We start from the raw sequence: 24206 nt of genomic DNA, 5'->3' as shown, positions 1-24206 counted from the left end.
CGGTCAACGATTCTTAAACTTGTAAATTGGGGTTAGAAATTTGCGAATGGGCTGATTTTTGGGGGGATACCTCCTCACCTTAGAGATATTCCTCACCAAAAAATCAGCCCAGTCCAAAACTTCTAACCCCATCAAAAGTGATTTACGAAAAACCAATTTCATAGATTTTGTCACGATTATTGTCCCATGAACCGCCCTATATATATGTATAACATTGCTTTTAGACCCTGATTGAGAGAGGAACAGTGGTTATGGAGATGTGGCCATGGAAAGTACAATCCATTATTGAAGCACCTCTCCCTCACTACTTTGTATATGTTTTAAGAATCTTTTTTTCTTGTTCATGTATTAAATATGATAAACATAAGAGAGTTGATCGAGATGGTTTGATCATGTGCAGTGAAGACAACTAGAAGTCAAGGTCAGGAATGCATTGTCAATGTCGAAGCTAACAAATGACATGGATCATGTGTAGCAAGGATTTGAAGGCCAAGAGCCCATGATCTCAAGTTGCATTGCAATTGGCCAACAAATTAGGCTATGGGTCTAAGTCCGGCTCCTATGTACACTCATAATGAGTAAAGTTATTAATGTGATCCATGTCTTTAAGGTCATTATATTAGGATCTATTTGTTAAATTGAAAAAAATAAGTGTTGAATGATTTTAAGTACTGAAACTTATAAGTTTTGAATTTAAGTGCTAAAAAATTTGTTTGTTTAGAGGCCAAAATAGTGCTGGATTCTTTAAAATTAAGTACTAAATTTGTAGAATCATTTTTGTAACATGTTGCTGACACTGGTAAATTGTCTTTTTTATCCTTACAATCATATTATACATTGTTTGCATATTTCAAATGCCTATTTCTTATCAAATACAATAAAATATATAATTTCTTATAAAATTAAAATACAATTCATCTTTAAATAATAAGTAATACTGAAATTTTCAATTTCTAAATAATAATTTTTATTTCTAAAACTCTACAAATTTCAAATTAAAAACAATAATTTCATACAAGTCACCAAAATTTGAAATCAACATTGAAAGAACTTATTTTGGGATGAATAATTTTCGATATAAATGAAGGATGTGTAATTATAAAAGCACCCTACGAATTAATAAGGGCAATCCATACCATAGCCAATTTTTTTTTCGTCTTATATGGGTTAAATTTTTGTAATGAGCCAATTTTTGGCAAGGATGATCTATATGGTTTAGAGATCATCCTCACCAAAAGTCAGCCCATTCCGAAACTTCTAACCGCATCAGAATTGATTTCCAAAAAAATTAATTGACGATTTACGGTTCTTGAACTTGTTTTGATGTGGTTAGAAGTTTCGGGATGGGATGATTTTTGGTGAGGAGGATCTCCTCATTGTAGAGATCATCCTCACAAAAAATCAATTCATTTCGAAACTTTTAACCCATTTAGTATGGGTGAATCATCTAGTGGCTTGTCATGGAGAAATCTGTTTATAGGAGGAGATAACTCTTTGGATAGATCCCTCGAAGCTAAACCAGATTTGAAAGGTAAGAAGATTATCTCTATCCCAAAGGAGGAAGTCCAAAAAGAAATTGATCAATGGGAGAACACACTTGTAAGCTATGTGTTGGGTAAGAGACCTTACTTTCTGGGTTTAAAGGCTGCTATTAACAAACTTTGGAAGATTAAGGGAAGGGTTGAAATCATCTCGTTGGATGATGGGTTCTTTTTGTTCAATTTTAGTCTCGCGGAAGATTGCGTAGCCATCTTAAACTCAGTGATTTGGACAATTGGAGGATTGCGCAGCCATTTTAAACTCAGTGATTTGGACAATTGGAGGACATCCTCTGATTCCTCGAAGATGGCAACCTGGGTTCTCTATGACCAAAGAGATGCATAACTCGATTCCAGTTTGGATTCGGCTACCAAAACTACCACTTTAGTTCTGGGGGCTTGATTGTTTGGGTTCTATTGGTAGTACCTTCGGCACGCCATTGCATATGGATGTGCCTACAACAAACATATCTCGTTTATCCTATTCTAGGATTTGTGTTAAGATCGAGCCGGATTGTTGCTTTCTAGAATCTATTGGTCTGTTTAGGGAATCAGGTGCAGAGGTGATGCAAACGATCCAGTTTGAATGAAAACCAAAGTGTTGTGCCGAATGTATGACCTTTGATCATTCAAAGGAGCATTGTCCTAATGCCAAACAGCAAATTCATCAGAAAATTCAGCATAAGAGGTATTTGATTGGAGAGTTAAAATAACAAAACAAGCCCATACGACGAATAATATGGAGCTTGCCTTACTACCTGGCAGCAATGGTAATGGTGGAGAAGATGAAAATGAAGTACAATTGGAAACTAATGTAGAAAAGGAAGTAAATATTGAAGATCCTTGTGCTATCGTTTGTAGCTCTCCCAATTTGATAACTATGCCAATATTTTAACAGTAATTAATAGATCCTTCTAAATGAGGTGTGGGAGAAGATAATATGGAAGCTATGCTGAACTTGCCAGCATTGAATCCTTGTGAGGTCATTTGCAGATCTCCCAGCTTGGTAACTTCGCTAATAATGCAACGGCAGAAAACAACACCTTCTATTTTAGGTAGAGGAGAGGAAATATTGGCAATTAAGTAGATGAAAACACCAGAATTAGCAATGGTGCCTTCAAAGGAAAAAATATTTGGAGGAGATCTGGGGGAGACATCTAGCAATGCTAGTCAGTATTCTATGGAACAATACAGTGAGCTTCAAGTTAATCCAAACTAATTTTCTGCATTAGCTGAAAGCTCAGATGGTAACTTTGGTTCGAACATGGATGAATTGGAATTGGGGGCAAGTGAGATGATGGAAGTTGCTGCAAAGATACATGTGAGAAGTGAAAAGAAAAAAAATAGAAGGGATCGCAAAGGAAGTCGAAGAAAGCCAAGAAGAAGGTAAAGTCAAAGCAGATTTCAGTGATTATGACTCATTCGAAGGGTGTGCCTACCTCGAAAGCACAGAATCAGGAAATTGTCCATGAAGGTGGGTTGTTGGAATATCAGGGGTCTGAATCATATTAATAAAAGAAGAGCAGTTCGAGACCTAATATGTTCGGCAAAATTTTATTTTCTAGTTTTAAACAAGACCAAAGTCGAAAAATTTAGAGCTGCGGGTTTTCGTAAAAGCATACAGAAGAGCTAGAATTTTAGAGATAATTATAATTCAGACGTGTTAGAAAGAATATGGGCAGGATGGAACCCGACGAAGATTACAGTGGAAATTTTTTTTGAATCAGGCCAATATATTCACTTTCAAGTGAATCGTTTAAGTGACAATTCGAATTTTTTTATCACATGTATTTATTCTAGAAATTTTCACTTTGATAAAGTAGAGTTATGGAATTCGTTGATATTATTGGGAGCAAATATTGAAGTTCCTTTGGTAGTAATTGGTGATTTCAACATGGTGCGATTTAGAAACGAAAAAATTAAGGGAAATCTTGCGTCTCGTCGGAATTTAGAAGAATTTAATGAATGCATTAATTCTTGTGGCCTGCAAGACATGACCACGCCTGATCACTTCTTGTCTTAGAACAATAAGGCAACAAATGATAGGTGTATTCTATATAGATTGGATAGAGCCTTAGTGAACATCCATTAGATTCAAAAATGGGCAAATGTGCGGTTAAATTATCTCCACCTAGGGATTTCCGATCACTCTCCGATGAGTTTCAGTTTGGAGGACATTGTTAGAAATCACAAGACTAACTTCAAAATTTTTACCTCGTGGATTCATCAAGAGGGATTTTGCGATTTGGTTGAAAATGCTTGGAATACTTATATAGCCGGTAATCCATCTTTTGTGTTAGCTTCCAAGCTTCGTCGAGTAAAGTTGGCCATTAGGAGTTGGAATCAGTATTGTTATGGTAATATTACTAACAGGAAAGTGTGGCAGAAATCAAGCTCAAAAATATCCAGTAGCAAATCCAAGTTGAGTCCCTTAATACAAATCTTGCTCATTGGGAGAGGGTAACGATGTGTAAGTTGACAAAAGAGATTGAGACGGAAGAGGCCATGGTTAGGCAAAAATCTCAGGTTCAGTGGTTAAAAGATGGGGATGCAAACACCAAGTTCTTCTACGCTTCTTTCACTTCTAATATTGTGAGAAATGGGATTTATGAACTCATTGATGATTCAGGGGCTACTATCAGAGATGAAGATTGTATTGGAGATTATGCTATTGATCATTTGCAGAAGGTATTTTCTTATTCTTCTAATGCCCCTTGCCCATATATTCATTTAAAAATAGATTGTCTTTAGACCAATCTAACAGTTTTCTGCTCCTATTTCTAGAGAGGAAATTAAGTCTATTGTCTTCCAATCCCTTCTTAATAAAGCCCCTAGTCCTGATGGGTTTTGTTCTGAATTTTTTACTTCCTTTTGGGATATAGTAGAAGAGGACTTTGTTCGAGCTATTATAAATTTTTTTACTCATGGTAAGCTCCTTAGGGAATTGAACTCTACTCTTATTGTCCTTATCCCCAAAGACAAAGATACCAATCGTTTGGATAGGTTTAAGCTTATATCGCTGTGTAACTTTGTTTACAAAGTGATTACTAAAATCATAGCTAATCTTCTATCGAACCTTTTACCATCCATTATTAGCTTGAACCAATTGACTTTCATTAGAGGGACATATTTCTAATAATATTTTGCTAGCCCATAAATTGTTTCGAAATTCCCATCCTGATTCTAGTATTCCCTTTTTCTCAGTCAAAGTTGACTTAAAAAAAGCTTATGATAAAGTTAACTGATATTTTGTGTTGAATATTCTCAATCAATTGGGGTGTGACAAAACTTGAATTAGAGAATGCCTTTCTACTCCTAGATTTTCAATTGTTCATAATGGAGTGTCTTGTGACTATTTTCCTAGTAAGTGTGGTTTGAGACAAGGGGACCCTATTTCCTCTTACCTCTTCACCATAGTTATGGAGGCGTTTTCTTGTCTTCTTGAAGAGAGAATTAGGAATAATCTTATTTCTATTCCTAATAGGATAAATCTTCCCCAAATTTCACATCTTATGTTTGCTGATGATATAGTCATATTCTCTAAAGATAGTGGTCATTTTGCGTCGAATATCAAGATTCTCTTTGATGATTTTTTTGATATTTCAGGTCTTCAAACCAATGTTGAGAAGAGTAATTTATTCTCTAGTAGTTCTTGTTCTAATAAAAAACTTATTCTTCAAGCCTTGTCATTCAAAGAAGGAAATCTTCCAATTCGGTACTTAGGTCTTCCTTTCTTTTTTTCGGTTGACGATGTCCATGTGCTATCTTTTGATTGAGAAAATTCAAAAACATATTAAGGTTGGAAATCTAAATTTTTATCCTTTACAGGAAGGATTGAGCTCATCAAATCAGTCCTATCTTCTTTTCAAATTTATTAGTCATCTTGTTTCTCTCTACCCATAAGGGTCATAAACAAAATTGAATCTTTTTTGATAAATTTCCTTTGGACTGATTCCTCTTCTAGAAAAAATCATTCAGTTAGTTGGTCTAAAGTGTGTCGACCTTTTAAAGAAAGAGGTCTTGGTATTAGAAGGATGAAAGATTGGAATACAATTAGTCTCTGATATTATTTTGGAAAATAATCAACAACAATAGTCTATAGAATAATTGGATGTGCAGGAGATATGTTAGACATGGTACCATTTGGAGATGTATTCCTCCGAATGATGCATCTTGGGCTTGGAGGGGTATTTTGAAGGTTCAAGACTTTACTAGAAATCATATTCGATTTTTAGTAGGTTGTGGATCTAATATTTCCTTTTGGAATGACCCTTGGTTAGAAGATGGTCCATTGATTGACCAATTTAGGAGAAGATTTACCTTACGTATGAATAGAAATCTCGAAGAAAAAAAATCTGATTTTGCTGGGAATGATGGATGGGTAGGTCTTATTAGAGATGATATAAGGCTAGCGGAAATTGCAGATTAAGTTGAAGCTTATCATCCTTCGTGGCCGCATGAGGAAGATAGAATTGTGTGGAATGAGAATGTAAATGGGAAGTTTACTTTGAAATCGGCATGGAATATGATTAGAAGACATGATATGGAGGTTACATGGTACAAAATTATATGGAATAAGATGAAAATACCGTGGTATTCAGTTATAGCTTGGATTGCAATGAACCGAAATCTACCTACAATAGAAAATTTGAGAAAACAAGGTCTATTGCTGATTTCTAGATGTGTTATATGCCGAATTGATGCAAAGGAAAATGAATATTTATTCTTTAAATGTAAATATAGTGGAGAGTGTTGGATAAAGGTGCTGGAGTAGGCTGTGATTGATAAAGAAACAGTGGGAATACTTGAAGAGGAAATTGCAGACATTAGTAATCATCCGTGTTCTAATATTCTTAGCTTAATGTTATGTTCCACAATTTATCAGAGAAATCAAAAACACTATGAGGGGGTTTAACTCAGTTAAGTTGGAGTTTGAGTGGTGAGAAGCAAATAAAGTGGCTGATTGGTTAACTAGAAAATGAGCTATACACGAAAGCCCTATTTTTTATAATTCTTCTAATACTCCTTTAGAGTTGTACAACATCCTCTTGGAGGATTTAAATCTTTGTTATTTTCGAAATAATTCAGCGATGGTGTGGGTTTATTAATTTATGGGGTGCTTATATAATTATCCATAGGATATAAAAGGTAATATCCTTTTTATGCACAAGGGTATACTTGTTCGTGCCGAAAAAAAGAAGTGCTTATTGTTTCAATGCAAAAATTAAGCATAAAAATAGTGCTGAATTTTTTTCACTTATTTTCAGCTATAAGCGCTAAAAATATGGAGTAAACAAACATGCTAATGCGACAAAAAATGCTGAATTTTTTTTTCCATCATTAAACGTTGAAAAGTAGCACAAACATACAGGGAAATCTCCATATTGAACAAAACTAAAAACAAAGGGTATCTCTAATATTGACCAAATTAAAGGCATAGCGGTTCATTGTTTCCACGAACACAATACGAACCGAAACACAAACCGGTTCACTTCATACCTATTCACGATTCGGCATAGTAGGAGTGAATCAGGTAATAAAGCTTCAGAGCACTAAGAAATTGCATATTTTGACCTGCAACATTTGAGTAAATACTTTTAACAGTAAGGATCACGTCTGTCACATAAGAAATAAAAGATATGCCCAAGGATACAATTCGGTTCTTATATAAGATACTAGATAATTAAAGAGGTGGTTGCTCACAAGCAACTCTCAAAAAAAGAACAATTTATTAGAAAGAAGATGAGACAAAAAGTGATTCAAAAACTAAAGAAGATGACATCCAGTTTTGCAATATTAACTATCAACCATATGCATGTATAAATTGTTATATATGGAAAATTGTTATAGAAACAAAATAACAAATAGAAAAACATACATTAGGAAGTTTCGGCTTCATGGCTAGATGGACTGCCATGATAGTATCCAAACCCCACATAAACTTTTAACAAGAATGACATACCCTTTTAATGTTTGGAAGATAGATTAAGAAATTATCTAATGAACCACAGTACTAAAACATACTCTAATGCCTTCACTATTATGGACGTTTATTCTCTTCTTTGATCCAATTAGAAGGTTAGCTTATTTATCTCGATTAGGCATTAGCCTTGATATAAAATAAATATAGAGTTATCAGAGTTGACAATTGGATGCACATTCGAAGTATAGTTTGAAAGCATAGTAACAGAACTCAAAGCTTAACTAAATTGAATGTACAAGTCACTTTAATGAATGCTACTCAGTATATGTTAAAATTGTTTTTTCTTGTTCACTTATTAAATAAGATAAACGAAAGAGAGTTGATCGAGATGGTTTGATCATGTGCAGTGAAGACAACTGGAATGAACCATAGAAACTTTTAACAAGAATAACATACACATTAATATTTGGAAGATAGATTAAGCAATTATCTAATGAGCCACAGTAAGACAAAAATCGTTATCAAAGATTTTGTCACAATTATTGTCCGTTGAACTGCCTCACATATATATGCAAGTTAGTCTTGTTGTAGACAGCACAAGCCAATACCTAGTTTGTGAGTGCAAACGACCAAAAAAATAATGTTACATGAATTAGAAATGAATAAAATAAAGTGCAGAAAAAATAGAGAGACACAAGATATACGTGATTCGGCAATGTGCCTACATCCACGGGACAACGATGTGTACTTCTTTATTATTGAAAAACAATCCGAGAAGATTACAATCTCTTTTGAGAACTTGGTATCAGCCTTTTAAAAAAAACTATATCATATTAGTTGTGATAGCCTAAATATAATAGCCACTATCTTCTTCTTTTTGTGTCTGGTAATTATCAAAAAAAAAAAATCGTGTGTGCAACCTGTTCCACAAAAATTGGTCCCAATCCCTATTAAATAGGATCTACAGTTTTCTATAAGATAACTATTGTACACGTATCTTTTAACCTCTACACGTTCCTGAAACTCAGGAGCCAAAATACTACAATATCTCTACCTTGACGACCAATTTCAGGATATCTACCAGCACATATATCTCCACCTTGGCATGAAATCCCAAACCAAATTAACCTGCTCGTCATCGTCCTCCTGGCCTCAAAAGACCATTGCCCCGAAGGGCTGCCCTATGTGGCATCAACACTAAGAAAACTTGATCAAGTTGAGGCATTGCTCCAACTTCACCCCAAGTACCACCTTCATCAACATATCAGTCACATTCTCCTTGGTATCCACCTTCTATATCACGACTCCGTCGTTGATGATATCCCTAATAAAGTGGAACCTAACATCAATATGTTTGGTGAACATGATTCTTTGCCAAATGGATGGCATTTTGACTATCACAAAAAACTGTAATATCCCTCTGATTAACACCCAAATCACAAACCAAACCTTGAAACCATATGGCCTCTTTCACCGCCTCTGTCACCGCCATATACTTTGCTTCTATTGTAGACAATGCAACCACTGACTGTAACATAAACCTCCAAGATATAGGACCCCCTGCCAATGTAAAACAATAACCTGTAGTAGACCGGTGCCTGTCCAAATCTCTTACATAATCTGCATCAACATACCCTGTCACAATTGAAACCAACCATCTTTTATAAACCAAACCAATATCCAGCGTACCCCGAATATACCTCAATATCCACTTCATTGCCTGCCAATGTTGCTTTCCTGGGTTTTCCATAAACCTACTAATAAGACTGACTGCATGAGCGATATCCGGATGTGTGCAAATCATGGTATACAGAAGACTATCAACTGCACTAGCATAGGGAACCTGTGACATGTATTCCCTCTCATCCTTTGTGTTAGGAGATAACGTACCCGAGAGCCTGAAGTGTGCAGCAAAAAGAGTGCTAATTAGCTTAGCCTTATCCATGTCAAATCGACAAACAACCTTCCCTAAGTACCGTCTCTGTGACAATGTCAATCTGCCATTGTTCATGTCTCTCACTATGTCCATCCCAAGTATCTTCTTCGTTGAATCAAGATCTTTCATCTCAAACTCTAGGTTGAGTTTTGACTTCAACTTAACAATTTTCCCCATGCTCTTCATAACAATGAGCATGTCATTAACATAAAGTAAGAGAAACATGAAAGACCCTTCATTTAGCTTCTTGATGAATACACAATGATCATACTCACTCCTTGCATACCGTTCATCAATCATGAAAGTATCAAACCTCTTGTACCACTGTCTCGAAGCTTGCTTCAACCCATACAATGATTTTTTCAGTTAACATACCTTCTCTTCCTCACCAACAACAACATATCCATCGGGCTGAGACATATATATGTCCTTCTCCAAATCTCCATGCAAGAATGTAGTCTTGACATCAAGTTGCTCGAGCTCTAAGTCAAACTGCGCTGCCAATGCTAAAAGGACTCAGACAGAAATGTGTGCTTTACCACCAGAGAGAAAACTTCATTGTAGTCCATACCTTCTTGTGGTGCATATCCTTTAGCCACCAATCTTGCTTTGTACCGTATACCTATAAAAGTACCATTGGAATCTAGAATCCTGTCTTTTAATGTGAAAACCTACTTGCACCCAATCGGCCTCTTCCCTTTGGGAAGTGTAACAGCTCCCATGTCTAATTTTTCTAAAGAGATAACATCTCCTCATCCATAGCCTCCTTCCACTCCTCTTTGTGAACACTGCACAAAACCTGCTTATATGTGGAAGGAGCATCATCATATTCATCAAGAACTGAGAATGCACAAGATGCACCCTCCTCATAACCAAATCTTTGTGGTGCACGTCTGACTCTAGGTTCTCTACCTACTGTTAAAGACGGTGTCTATAACTGTTGAACCTGTTGTTGTGTAAGATCTACGTTCCTATCAGTAAGAACCTCATCATCTACAACTGTCTCATCAAGAATCAGATCTAGAACTGTATATGTATCACTCCTTCTATCCGTAGAAGGTACATCATGCGTATGAGATCTAGGAACTCCAAGCTCCACCTGCAGAGAAACTCCTGCATCCTTATCTTTATCATAACTATCACCTCTCCAAATAGGAAAGTCATCTTTGCATCTCCCACACTTTGCTTGTAGCAAAGCCTCCCCATGGAAATTCACATCTCGACTGATCACAAATTTCTACAAATCAGGGCACCATAGTTTATACCCCTTTACATTATCTGGGTAATCGAGAAATATTTTTTTTTTGGCCCTCACTCCAATTTTATCCTCTCTAACCTGAAAATAAGTTGTATATCCAAATACTTTCAAGTTAGAATAATCTGAAACAATACCGGACCAGATCTCCATAGGAATTTGAGACTCAATAGCTAATGAATGAGAGCTGTTAATGAGATAGCACGTCATGTTTACTACTTCAGCCCACCATATTCTGCCCAAACCTGCATTGGACAACATGCATCGCGCTTTCTCTAATAGGGTACAATTCATCCACTCTGCTACCCCATTTTACTGTGGTGTCGCCTTCACTGTAAAGTATCTCCTAATGCCATGTTCCAAATAAAACTCTTTCAAGGGATCCTTGGTGTACTCACCACCATTATCAGACCTCACAACCTTGATCACCCTGCTAGTTTGCTTCTCAATCATAGCTTTCCACTTCTTGAAGATATCAGTAACTTCATTTTTATGCTTCATGGTATACACCCATATTCTCCGATTGAAGTCATCGATAAAAGATACAAAATACCTAGAACCCCCCTTTGATGCAACTTTAGAGTCCCCAAACATCACTATGGATGTAATCCACAATCCCCACGTTGCTATAAATACCATCACCAAAACTGACCTTATATTTCTTTTCATAGACGCAATGCTCACAAAAATCTAGATTTGCAATTTTATCACTGCGAAGCAAGCCCCACTTGCTCAAAGTTTTCAGCCCATTCTCACCAGTATGCCCAAGCCGCATGTGCCATAATTGTGTCCGGGCCAAACTCTTCTCATCAACAACTGTAGAAACCATAACTCCATCTTTAACTACACTGCCTTGAAGGAAATAGAGATTTGCATGCCTAACTAACGACAGAAGCAACCTATCACCAAAATACACATTGCAATAGCCATTCTCAACAACATACTTGTAAACTTGAGCTTCAATCACCCCAAGAGAAATCAACCCCTTTGCAAGAGCTGGAACATGACGTATCTCTATAAGCTCTACATGACCCATCTGTTAATTGGAATCTGACTGTACCAACACCTTGAGTCTTACAAGACCGAGAGTCACCCATCATCACTGAGCTTCCCTTAACCTCACAGTAGGTGGTGAACCATTCCCTAACAGGACATAAATGATACGAAGCCCCTGTATCTTACATCCAATCATCATACAGATGATCATGAGAACCCGCTGTTAATGCTAGTGCTAAGTCACTCACGATGAAAATATCCTCTACCACATCTGGTATCTCAACTACATTATCTACGCCTCTATTCTCATTCTCTTGCTTGTGATTATCCTTCAACTCTGAACAATCCTTCTTGTAATGGACCTTGCACTTATACTTGTAACATTCAACCTTAGATATATCTCATCATTTTGATTGTGAACGGTTCCTTTTGTTATTGTCCTTCTTGTTGAAATTTATGCCCCTTGTCACCAAAAAACCGTGTGCTTGAACCTCCTCATTCGAAGCACTCTTCTTGGAAGCCTTTGCCAGTATAGCCTGAACAATGTCACTATAAACAAAATTTTAATTTTTTTAATGTCATCATCTGATCAACAAACGGTTCCCACTCCGGTAACAAAGAAATCAACAAGAACAATGTCTTCTGGCTATCTTCAAACTTAGCTCCCAGACTAACACAATCTGAATATAAACATTCAAACTTATTGATATGATCAGTCATAAGTTTACCTTGTTGCAACCTGAAAGTGAATAGCTTCTTCTGCATGTACATCACACTCATCTGATCATTCTGAAGGTACATAGCCTGAAGTTTATCCCAAATACCCTTAGTAGTCATCTCATTAGCGAAGTTGTAAGTCACGTTTCGAGAAAGACACAAACGAATTGTACTACACGCCTTCTGATCCATTTTGTTCCACTTCTTAGCTTGATCTTCTGTTGCCTTCTCTGATGGTTTCTTCTTCTCATCTAGTGAATCAGCCTAATCCACTCTAACCAGAATATCTTTACAATCCATCTGCCAAGCATTAACATTCTTCCTCCCATTGAAACGAAGAATATCGAATCCATGAAATTTCACATAGCCATCATCCCACAATAAAGAACCCCTTTCAGACATTTTCATAAACACCTCGTAAACACAAACACCAAACAACTGGTGCTCTAATACCAATTGTTGTAGACAACACAAGCGAAGACCTAGTTTGTGAATACGAACGACCAAAAAAATAATGCTATGTCAATTAGCAATGAACAAAATAAAGTGCAAAAAAAATAAAGAGACAAGATATATGTGGTTCAGAAATGTGCCTACACCCATGGGACAACGACGAGCACTTCTTTATTATTGAAAAACAATCCGAGAAGATTACAATCTCTCTTGAGAACTTGGTATCAGCCTTTAAAAAAAAACTATATTGTATTCGTTGCAATAGCCTGAATATAATAGTCGCTATCTTCTTCTTATTGTGTCTGGTAATTATTAAAAAAAAAATTGTGTGTGCAAGCTGTTTTACAAAAATTGGTCCCAATCCCTATTAAATAGGATCTACAGTTTTCTATAGGATAATTGTTGTACACGTATGTTTTAACCTCTACACGTTCCTAAAATTCAAGAGCCAAAAGACTACAATTCTACATTATGGTCCACAAGAATACAATGTTGGATAGTCTCATCATCCTCAACAAGCCAGTTGTTAACCATATGAAGTTTATATGAATGAACCCTATCAACATTCTTGTCAATCATTGGATAATCTCGTCATCATCATCCTGCACCATTTGTGGTCGTCCGGTGAAAATTTAGGTCATCTTGAAACTTTTAACCCTATCAATTGTTGGTTCAAAGACAATATTGAAATGAAAGTTTTAACTTCTAATCCACTTTGATATGGTGAGAAGTTCCTCGCGGAGATCTTTCTTAAAAAGTAAACAAAAAAAAGAAAAGAAAAACTCGACTAAAAGAAAGAGTCATCTCAATGTGGATGTGGATTTCACATACTTGTACAAATAAATTTTGTTAAAGAAATCATATAATAACCCACTCTAAAAAAATTAGGTATATATTATAGTTATTCCAGAACTTGGGCGACCTATGGAAAAGAGAGGAAGTAGTTGATTGGAGTATCTGGGTATTTTCTGTACCCCTTGCACTCGCCTTTTTTTTTGGCTTGTTCTGTTAGTGTTGCAATCAATCATGCATTGTTGGTGCTGGTGTGATGATGGTCTCACTTTCAACCCTCATCACTACCTCTTATCTCCCCCTAAACTCACAAATGTAGGAGTGAGATGTGATGGAATAACATGTTTAAATATATACCTCACACTTATTTTGATCCAACGTTTAAGTTCTCTATCATTTACCCAAAGTAGATGATAGGACCCATCAACATGACAACTTCGCCATATAAAAATATTTTCCCAAGAAAATAAAACTTGGCTTGCAAATATGAATACCAATCGCACAGTATTCCACGAGTTGATCAATCAGACAGCTATGATTAAAGATTTCCAATGTATTATGCGATTTCCTATAACTGGCCTGTGATTGTGATTAAAGATGGTTTAACTCTTATCTTCCCTTCTATGCCATGTAGCGCAAATTTTCAAGACCAGTAATCCATGAATGTTTGTCTCACACATGGTGGACCTTTGTGCCATAAGTCACCCATGGACCCACTAAGACAAATACGGTTGACCTATGGAGTACGCATTTGTTGTACAAATTTCTGTGTTAAGCTGATGAACTAATGGCATGACACCATGTGTATTGCAAAAGCAAGTGTGATTGCTTGGTGGAGAGAATTTCTGAACGGTTAAAGTTTCCATTGTAGGTAATTTTTCAATGCACGTGGCGTCATGCCATTGATTCATCAGCTTAGCACAGAAATTTGCTAACATCAAATATGACCTATGTGCCAAAATTCACCCATTGGCCTATTCATGAAGCCCCACTGTGGAAAACCCTCATATCCGAAGGCTAGAAATCACCAATCATCAATCTGGATGATATTTGACTTGTAGTTTGATCAAGGAGTACTCATATATCTATGGTCAAAAAAGAAAAGGTGTGCCACGTGGCAATACATGTCGACACTTTTTGCCTTAATTCTACTTATCCACATCATTGACAGTGATGGATAGTGGTAGTGGTGGTGATGATGATGAAGGATAAGACCATGCAACCTTCATAAACCCACTTGGTTTAAGCTTATTGAATTACACATAAACCTTGGTTTTTTTTGGAAGGTAATGTGGGGTATTTAGCGGACCCCCTGCCAACAAAAGAAACTTACAATCTCACTTAGGACTTGCCCACGGCATCCTCATTTACAATGGAACACAGCTAAGTTGGAAACTCAAAAGGAAACGAAAGTTGAACTTTGAAAGAATCTAAACCACAACGCCAAAAAATCTGCAGCCTTGTTTGTTTCTCTATAGATGGACTAACCCCTTTGTTTGATTAGTCAAATTATTATTAGCCCACAGCTTTGTGGTTTGACGCACACACTATCACAAGTTGAATAAATAAAATATCAAAAAGGAATGCGAAAGAAAGGAATGTTTCTAAATTCCTCTTAATCTCTTTTACTTCCTTTTATTTTAATTGTTTAAAGGGGTCAATAACGGTGTCTCTTTGTACACCTCTCTTACTCTTGTAAAACTACAGGTGGCCACCTTACACTTCCTACTCTCGGCTATAAATATGTGTTGCTTGGTTATAACCCCATCAGACACTCACAAACAACCTTCCTTCCTCTCTTGTTGATTGTTAAAGATTTTCTACAAGTCTTTGTAGGGTTTTAGTGTCCAATGAAGATGGGATTGGCACTTAAGATTTCTTCATGTTGCTTATGTCTTATGGTGCTTCTGCCTGCACTGTGTAGCTCCCAAGATGCTTACACGCATTCCCGAGCAACATTTTATGGTAGCCCTGATGGCTTAGGGACTGCAAGTATGATCTCTCTCTTTATCTTAAGTACTACTCTCTTATATGTATCTACCCATTATATAAAAATCTCGTCTAGAGGCATTGTCCTGATTTGGAGAAAAATCGAGACTGTCTCAAGTCTCAACAAAAATTATCAAAACATTGAATTTTTCATGACCAAGGTTTTGTTCCAAGTCCATATTTGAGATGCCTTGGATGAGATATTCTGAGACAAATGAAACTTCAAACTTTGTCGGGTGAATTACCATTTCGTGAGCTGCAAATGAGTTATTTATGATTCCAGTTAACTGTTCATTTTAATTACCAAAATGTGAATGATCATGTTTTTGTTATAAAAAAAAATTTAGAACACTAACCAATTTGGTGATTTTAAAGTACCAATTTTGCAGTTTTAAAGAAACTATTTCTAATAGTCACTCTAAATCTGCAAAATAGTCACTTTAAAAACCTTTGAATTTATTATCAATCACGTTTTGGTAATTAAAATGAACAGTGAACTAGAATCATAATTTTATCAAAAGGTGATATTCCTTCTTTGTCTATATTGGATATTTCGCAATTCATATTTGGTTGAGTATACAAGATTAATGTTACGGGGTTAATTAAAATTTTACTCCGAACTCAGCCAATATGGAGAAAGACAACAAAGATAGTTTGAGATGGTATGAAGCTTTAAAAGATGCAAAATAAATAGATAAACAAATTTCTAAAGAAAATATATATTTGCATGTCTTGGTTATTATTGTGATTAAAGCTAATAATATAAATTAATCAGGTGGAGCATGTGGATATGGTGAATTTGGAAGAAATATTAACGGTGGAGATGTGGGTGCAGTCTCTAAGTTGTACAGGAATGGCACTGGCTGTGGTGCATGCTATCAGGTGCTTTTAAGTTTTACCTACCTTGACTCCATAATATATAACTACTTTGATAGTAACCACAACAATAACCTTCACCCATTTTTCAAATTCAATTAAATTTTTAGTTCTTCAACTTACCTTCCTCATTAGTTAAACAAATTTGATTTGCTTTCCTAAATTTTAAAATTGAGAAGAAAATGAGAAACAACTACCCTGACGGTCAATAGTCAAGGGAGCAGCCGAGCAGTTATAATTATAGGTGTTTTGAATTTTCTTAATTAAAGAGGGAGGTAACTCAAAAACCTCTAAATTTATTTGGATCCAATAAAATATTTAGTGGTATTTATTTGTCCTCTAAATGATGCTTAATTATTTGTTATGGATAACTCAGGTTAGGTGCACCATACCACAACTCTGCTCTAACGATGGAGTGAAGCTTCTTGTTACTGACTATGGCCAAGGCGACTCTACTGACTTCATCAACGTGGCTTCACTAAATTGGCTCGTCCAAACTCGGCTGCAAAATTGATGGCATATGGTGTAGTCGACATAAAATACAGAAGGTAACCAATCGATAACTTTATATTCATATTTTAAATTTATTTTTAACGAAACGTGAATGCATCCATTTTGCTCTTTTGGATAAATATTTTAAAATTGGAGCTGAAACAGTAATTTTGAAATCATATGTTACTTTTTTTGTACTTTTTAATTTCAACTCTTAGTTTATATGTATCACTCCTATGCAGGATTTCATGCCAATATCCAGGGCACAACCTCATGTTCAAGGTCCATGAATATAGTAGGTTTCCAGAATACTTGGCTATAATCATCATATACCAAGCCGGCCAGAAGGATGTTACCGCGGTCGAATTATGGCAGGTATGGATCCGTAATCCATATTAAGAAGTCTAGGGTTGTCAACCGATCGTTCCCGAAATCCGATCCAATAACTTAAGATTCAGGTCAACGATTCGGGATTCAATAAAGATCTAATGTGATGAAGAGCCTTACTGATACCTTATTGGAAAGGTTCTGTATCAACCATGTCCCTATCATGCACATAGGAGATAGGACCCTCTATCTGATAATATGTAAGAATTACATGGGTAATTTTAAGGTACCTCTTTGGGTCTTGGTGAAACTTAGAGATATCCCAGGTTTCGAACTGATGGCATACCACTTGTCCACGGTCTTTCATGAGAGATTAAAAAAAAGTTACCAAAATGCCTATCTATCAGTTATTATTTCCCAAAGTATAAAAATTCTTGTATATGAAATCAGATTTGAACCCCATGCAATAAGTTATTGGATCCAAATTGACCTTATTAGGTATGAATTGCATCCATCAAGAACCTTAAAGAAGTCTAATAAAATCAAATCATTGAGAGTTATTAGCTTTTTTTTAAAAAATGGAAAGCGACATGAGTCATGTATTAACTATTAATTATGGGTGCAGGAGGACATCAAGCAATGGCGGGGCATGCGTAAGGCCTTTGGTGGAGTCTGGGACATGCCCAACCCTCCAAAGGGTACCCTTAAATTGAGGTTCCAAGTGAGTGGAAGCAATGGACAACAGTGGGTACAAGTGAACAAAGCAATCCCTAAATACTGGAAGGCAGGGGCTGCTTATGACTCGAAGATGCAGCTTTCTTAGTTCTCATGATTCTATACTTACAAGTCCTACTTATTACTTATTTATTAAAATAATTAGTGAGAGTCGTTATGTGTTTGTATGTTGTGATGCTTTGCTCTATAATATAATGGATTATATATGTACTTTGTTTAGTGAGGGATGGATGATGAATAAAGTTTCACTTTTACATTTGAGGCCTTCTTTTTATAAATAAATAGAAAAACATGTTAATTAACATCTTAATAATCAAGGACCACATGGGATCAAATCCGTGATCTTCACTTGGGTGTATGTACACCAACATTCAGAGCTAGGGCTATCAATGGACATCACTAGGATCAAAATCGATTCATTAATTGGACATGGTTGGTCCAAGACCAATCCAATAAGATACTGAATCGGATCCACATTAAATCTGAAGTACTTGATCAAGTCCCTAAATTATTAGATCCTTAATTTATTTTACGAGTTGTAAGATCCTTCTTAGTTAACCAGTAGACCATGTTTTTCTGTTAATACCATTGAAAAGTTTTCTTATTGTCTTTTAATGGAAAAAAAATGTATTTTATTGACATTTTTGTAAATTTTGAAGTTTTGTGAGATTTACAAAAAAAAAAAAAAAAACAAATTAATTCACACTGACAATGAAGAAGCATTGGGCGTAATGGCAAAGGTATCCCTCTAAAAAAGGAGAGGTATTGAGTTCGAACCCACTAGTATGTGTGGTTTGTGGGGTATTGCATATACCCGGGGGATTTATGCAAGGTATAGTGCTCTAAGAGGCTTGCTTTGCCCTTGCTAGTTGGGCCTATGAGTCATAAAAAAATTTAATAATAATAAAAATAAAGGTAATGGAATCCTTACTTATTTACTTAAAAAGACAAAATTAAAAGATATTTTAATTGTATTTATTAGAGATATATGGTTCGGAGGTTGTTGATGTCTTTCGAGTTGTTTTTTAAAGTACTTTTATTGTCTTTTAGCAACTTTTATTGACATTGTATCATAGCAATTTGGTTTTAAAAAAAAAAATTGAAACTTTCTAATATTTACAAAATGTCATTAGATTCTCACAATGACATCTTTACTGCTTTGTTAAAAGATATATTTATGAAAACCCTATGTTTCCAAAGTTGCTAATGTCCCATTGAAGTCTTTGCGATAATGATTCACAACCATGTCTATGTAAGAGTGTAAATGGGCCAAGCCCTCGAGGCGTCTAGTAATATTTTAATAAGCTTGAGGTGCTCAGGTATTATATAATTAGAATTTAGGCCCATGGGCTGCTCCCTTAGCAACCTTCGGATCTGGTTCAGATTAGATATGACTATTAGAGGAGGATCTAGAATAAAAAATAAAAATAAAAAATTATTTTTCAATTCTAAAGCCCTAATTGCTTGTTGGATGGTATCCTATGATGACTCCAATAGTCCAACTTGGGATAAGGTTTGGCGAAGAGTGCCCCAATCTTTAGGGTCCTAGCTAGCTAATGGAGATTGGTTTGGGAAACCAGTGGCGTTGGTTTCCTTGTTCTAGGTTTTTAATTGGGCAGATTTACCACACAATTATTCTATACCTAAACCCCTAAAGTTGTAATATAATAAGTACACCATCCTTAATAAAATAACACAAGTGAAATTATTATTTTTAGAGGCTATATAATCATATATACTAGTATTTTAGTACGGATAATTTTGAATAACAAGTGCTACGAGGTTGGAGATGATAGATTTTTAGGAAGGAAAATCATGGGCTTTTCCCAAGAGGTTGTAGGTGAACAAGAATGTGTTTTTCTTGAGAATTCTTGGATAATGATTACATGAACTCTATAATAGGGTATTTATAGCATAACGATCAAGATATGAAAATTAACTTAATATAATGATTTTAATTATCAATTCTCCTAAAGAAAAATATCCTTATTGACATATATGTATCATTTTTACGTCGCAACCTATCATTTGAAATGAAATACATTGGCAATGATACAATGTATTTCATGCATTTAAATGCAATGCATCTTATTCTCTAATATGCTTATGCAATTACATGGTCCTTTGAAAAGAGAATATGCACGGTTTCATCAAATCATTGTTTTTAATCTCATTAAATGACATATTCATGGATCACCAAAAATTTAATCATGCTTACTCGTAGTCATTGCTTGTCTATGAAATTCATCATTGTCGTATCCCACTCTATTTAAGGCTTTCAAAGTTGGTAGCCTACTGGATCAGATATTACATCGATTGTCGAAGAGCAACGCACCAAATTCATGCTCTCAATAAAGCTTAAGTTTTGACACCAAGCAGAAAGATAAACTTTAATTGAAAATTCCTGGATGATGATTACGTAAACCCTACTAGGGTATTTATAGATATCACATCAAACGAGACATGGGTGTTAATGCATTTTAATATTATGCATATTATTCTCTAATAGAAGATGATTGTTCGAAAAGAAACTTAAAGAGATTCAATAGGTTAATTTATTTATTTAGTCTTAAAGGTAAAAGACAATGGGATTTGGAGAGTAAAAAAATAGATTTTTTTCCATTATGTTAAATAAATAAATTAACCTATTGAATCTCTTCAATAGTTAAAAACATGTACATCCTTTTTTTCCCTCCCTAAATAAATGAAAAAGGATGTACATTTTCTTTTACAGTGATGTAATAGTTATTGTAGGTTCATATTGAAAGCGCCCTCGATCCGCGGGGTGCGCGGATCCGCTTTTGACCCTTGAGATTTGGGAGTCGCCACCTAGTTATTACGGTTTAGGAACCAAATTGACCCTACAATGGATAAAAAGAACTAATCTACTATAGAAATCTGAATCCGGGGATCATGTTACGGGGTTGGAAGGTGTTAGGCACCAACCCCGCCCGGCCAATGCCGGTCTCTACTTATCCCAAATAGATCTACATTGCTAATGATAAACCTAGATTAAAAAAAAAAAAAAAAAATTTACCTTTGATCTGCAAAAGTGTTATTCCCTCATATCTGGTGAGAATGGCTCCTTGTACCGTATTCCTTACTTCGTTCTATCTCCGGATCTAATTCCTGATCTCCGAGGTAAGGTATCTCCTTCTTGGGTCTGGGTGCTTCGAATTTGTTGTGGATTTTTTGGATGTTTTTTTAGGCTAAAATCGGAGTAGTAGGGGTGTTAGGAAAAGAGTTGGGGCTCCAAAATTAGGGTTTTTGAGGCTAGGAGGCTTCTTTACCTACTTTTCCTAGGATTTTTTCTTTGATACGAAATTAGGGTGTGGAGGCTCCTATTTATAAAGTTTTTAGAAGCATTAGGGTTTGATTAGCGTTTCTTTTAGGGTTTCAATTAGGGTTTTGATTTAGTCTTTAGGGTTTTAGGGTTTTGACTTTAGTCTTATGAGATTGACTTGATTAGTTTAGATTAGGGTTTTGATTTAGGGTTTTGACCTTAGTCTTATGAGATTGACTTGATTAGTTTAGATTAGGGTTTTGATTTAGGGTTGACCTTAGTCTAGGTTTTGATTTAGGGTTTTGACCTTAGTCTTATGAGATTGACTCGATTAGTTTAGATTAGGGTTTTGATTTAGGATTTTGACTTTAGTCTTATGAGATTGACTTTAATACTTGACTCTAGTCTTACTTAATTGACTTTAATTTTGACTTTAGTCTTATTTGATTGACTTTAATATCTTGACCTTAGTCTTGCTTGATTGACTTTAAATTTTAGAGAACCCCCCTCTATTATATCTTTAATTCTTTGGACCCCCAAATGGAGGGGTCCTTAAAGAAATATCTTGCGAACCCTCAACAATTTTGCTTGAAAACCTGATTGATAAATTTTTTGGTTTAAATTTTAATAATTAATTTCATTAATGTTTCACTTTACATTATTTAATGATTTATTTATTAATTTTGAAATTTTTAATTATTAAAATTGTGAAATTACCATTTGCTCTCAGAGAGGATTTTTTACGTTTTAAGTCGTTTTTCAATGTTCCAGGATGTTTTGAAATCAGTTTTTCGTAAGGAATTCAATGGGAATGTTGGTTTTTGTCATTTATGAAATTTTTTGCGTGAAATGATCGTGAATTTTATGAGGGGTATTTTCGTAATTTTATCAAATTTTGTGAAAATTGGCGAAATGATTTATTTGGTTTCGATTTGTCGTTTTATGTATTTGAACAGATTTTCCTAAGCGTAATGTAGGCTCTAAGGTTGTTTTGATGTTAGGGGTATTTTGGTAATTTGGTCATTTTTAGTGATTTTTATCGTGAAGCTTCTTTTTTGGCTTGCAGGATGATGATTTCTATGTTTCTAGGGTAGTATTTTCCTAGCGTAGCGTGGTTTCTAAGTTTTGTAAGTTCGAGATACCTCATCCGGATTTCTGAAACATATCTAGTAACAAAATAAAGCATTGGAATAGACATCCATCATTGGGAACCTTTGCGATCGGGTTGACGACTTGATTAATCAGGCGGATGCAAAAATGGGGTGTCTACACATATACCTGTCTTATGTAAGAAATCCTTTGAATTTTTATTCCACATACAATCTAATTTGAGTTGATTTTTCTTTACTTCCTTAGTGAAGACTTGAGATTAGGTATGCACATTGGATCAGATCAAACTAAGACTGAATCGAATTCGAGCAATTAAGGTTGGTTTGGTTCGATTTTATAGACAATCGATTTGATTCTAAGATGAAAATTTGAAAAACTGGTTGATTCAATTCAATTTTTGGTTTAGAAGTGTCCTAGAATCGAATCAAATTGAGAACCAAACCAATATTCGTTATATAGCCCATTAATTTAACACCTCAAATGTCCCTTCTCTTATTTCCCATTCCAACAAGGCTTTTGATTTTTTTTAGAAGGAAACCCTAACCGTTGTCATCATCCCTCACCGGTGATCCATCATCATCATCAGAAAAGGTACTGTGTGTGTGTGTGTGTTTCACCCCCAAATTCCATCATGAATCCCCATGATTTCATGCCAAAATTTGAGGCATTGAAAACTCTACCCAAACGTGATATTAACTTAAATACGATTATACAGTGCTAAAAAAAATACAGCAGTGAAAAAAGAATAATGTATAACTAAAGAATATCAAAGTGCGAAAACAACCTCAATTTTAACCTATGATTCACTTAAAATATTCCAAATACACATCGTTAATAAAATAAAATAAATAACTAAATCCTAAAATATCATTAAGTAGACAAGGGCATCAACTCTTCAATAATGAACTCTAAGTGCTAACTTGAAATTTACTTTTCAAGACTAACTCCAAAATCAATCAGAACTGAAAGAGTGAAGAATCGATAAGTAACAGGGGAGTTATCTAACAAAAAATAAATATCTCAAACTAATAGTCACCTAAATATGAGAAAAATCATTCTAAAATATTTTGAAAAGATATGCAAGTTTTTCTATGTAAACAATAACAAAATGGTTAAATCATATTATATTCAAGTAGCCTCAAATCATGTCATAACATAAAATTTATAAATTAGAAAATAACGGAAAAAGTAATAAACATCTGTATCATTTGTCAACCTACCAATTCTATTTTTAAAATAACAAATAAAATATCAATTTCAAAATCTTATGAAATATTAAAAAAATTTAAGTCAATCAAGAAAATGAGTAACTATTTTCATCAACCTGTAAATATTCAACTTTAAAATCTCGTTCTTAAACTTTTAACGAAATAATTCTTAATCATAAAGTAAACATGTTAAAAATATAACTACAATTACTATTTAAAACAATTAACCAGATAAAATTTAGATTTTATAAATTAAAGTAAAGCATGTTCAATAATTAAGTACAAACAATGGTAGTATGTTTATTAAGTGCATTGAAAACCTTGACTAGATACCATCCTAGTCAGGATTACGAATTATGTTCATCGTTTAATAGATGTGGAACTCCACCGTTAATTTTTGATTATGTGGTTGGTCGCTGCACTTATCACGATTAGTTGACCATTTATCCGACTCAGGTTGACCGTTGACTATGACCATAACAAACAAGTCTCTTCACAATGTGTCAAAATGTTTGACTACTACTAGACACTTTATGATCATTAACTTATCATCTTCATCTAAGTCTATCAAGTGAA

At 35.0% G+C, this 24206-nt stretch overlaps 1 protein-coding gene across 1 annotated transcript; it reads left to right on the top strand.

Annotated features, from left to right (window-relative positions):
* Window positions 1-16951: 16951 nt before the first annotated feature.
* Window positions 16952-18285, top strand: LOC147391348 (expansin-like B1). The gene is made up of 3 exons (XM_086460019.1): window positions 16952-17023; window positions 17210-17342; window positions 17920-18285. Exons 1-3 carry the CDS (start codon window positions 16989-16991, stop codon window positions 18115-18117), a joined length of 366 nt encoding a protein of 121 aa, XP_086316145.1. The 5' UTR covers window positions 16952-16988; the 3' UTR covers window positions 18118-18285.
* The last annotated feature ends 5921 nt before the right edge of the window (window positions 18286-24206 follow it).

Source organism: Akebia trifoliata, chromosome 11, assembly GCF_017979445.1.
Source record: "Akebia trifoliata isolate Shusen 1 chromosome 11, ASM1797944v1, whole genome shotgun sequence".
NCBI lineage: Eukaryota > Viridiplantae > Streptophyta > Magnoliopsida > Ranunculales > Lardizabalaceae > Akebia > Akebia trifoliata.
This window is presented reverse-complemented; position numbering and strand designations above follow the sequence as displayed.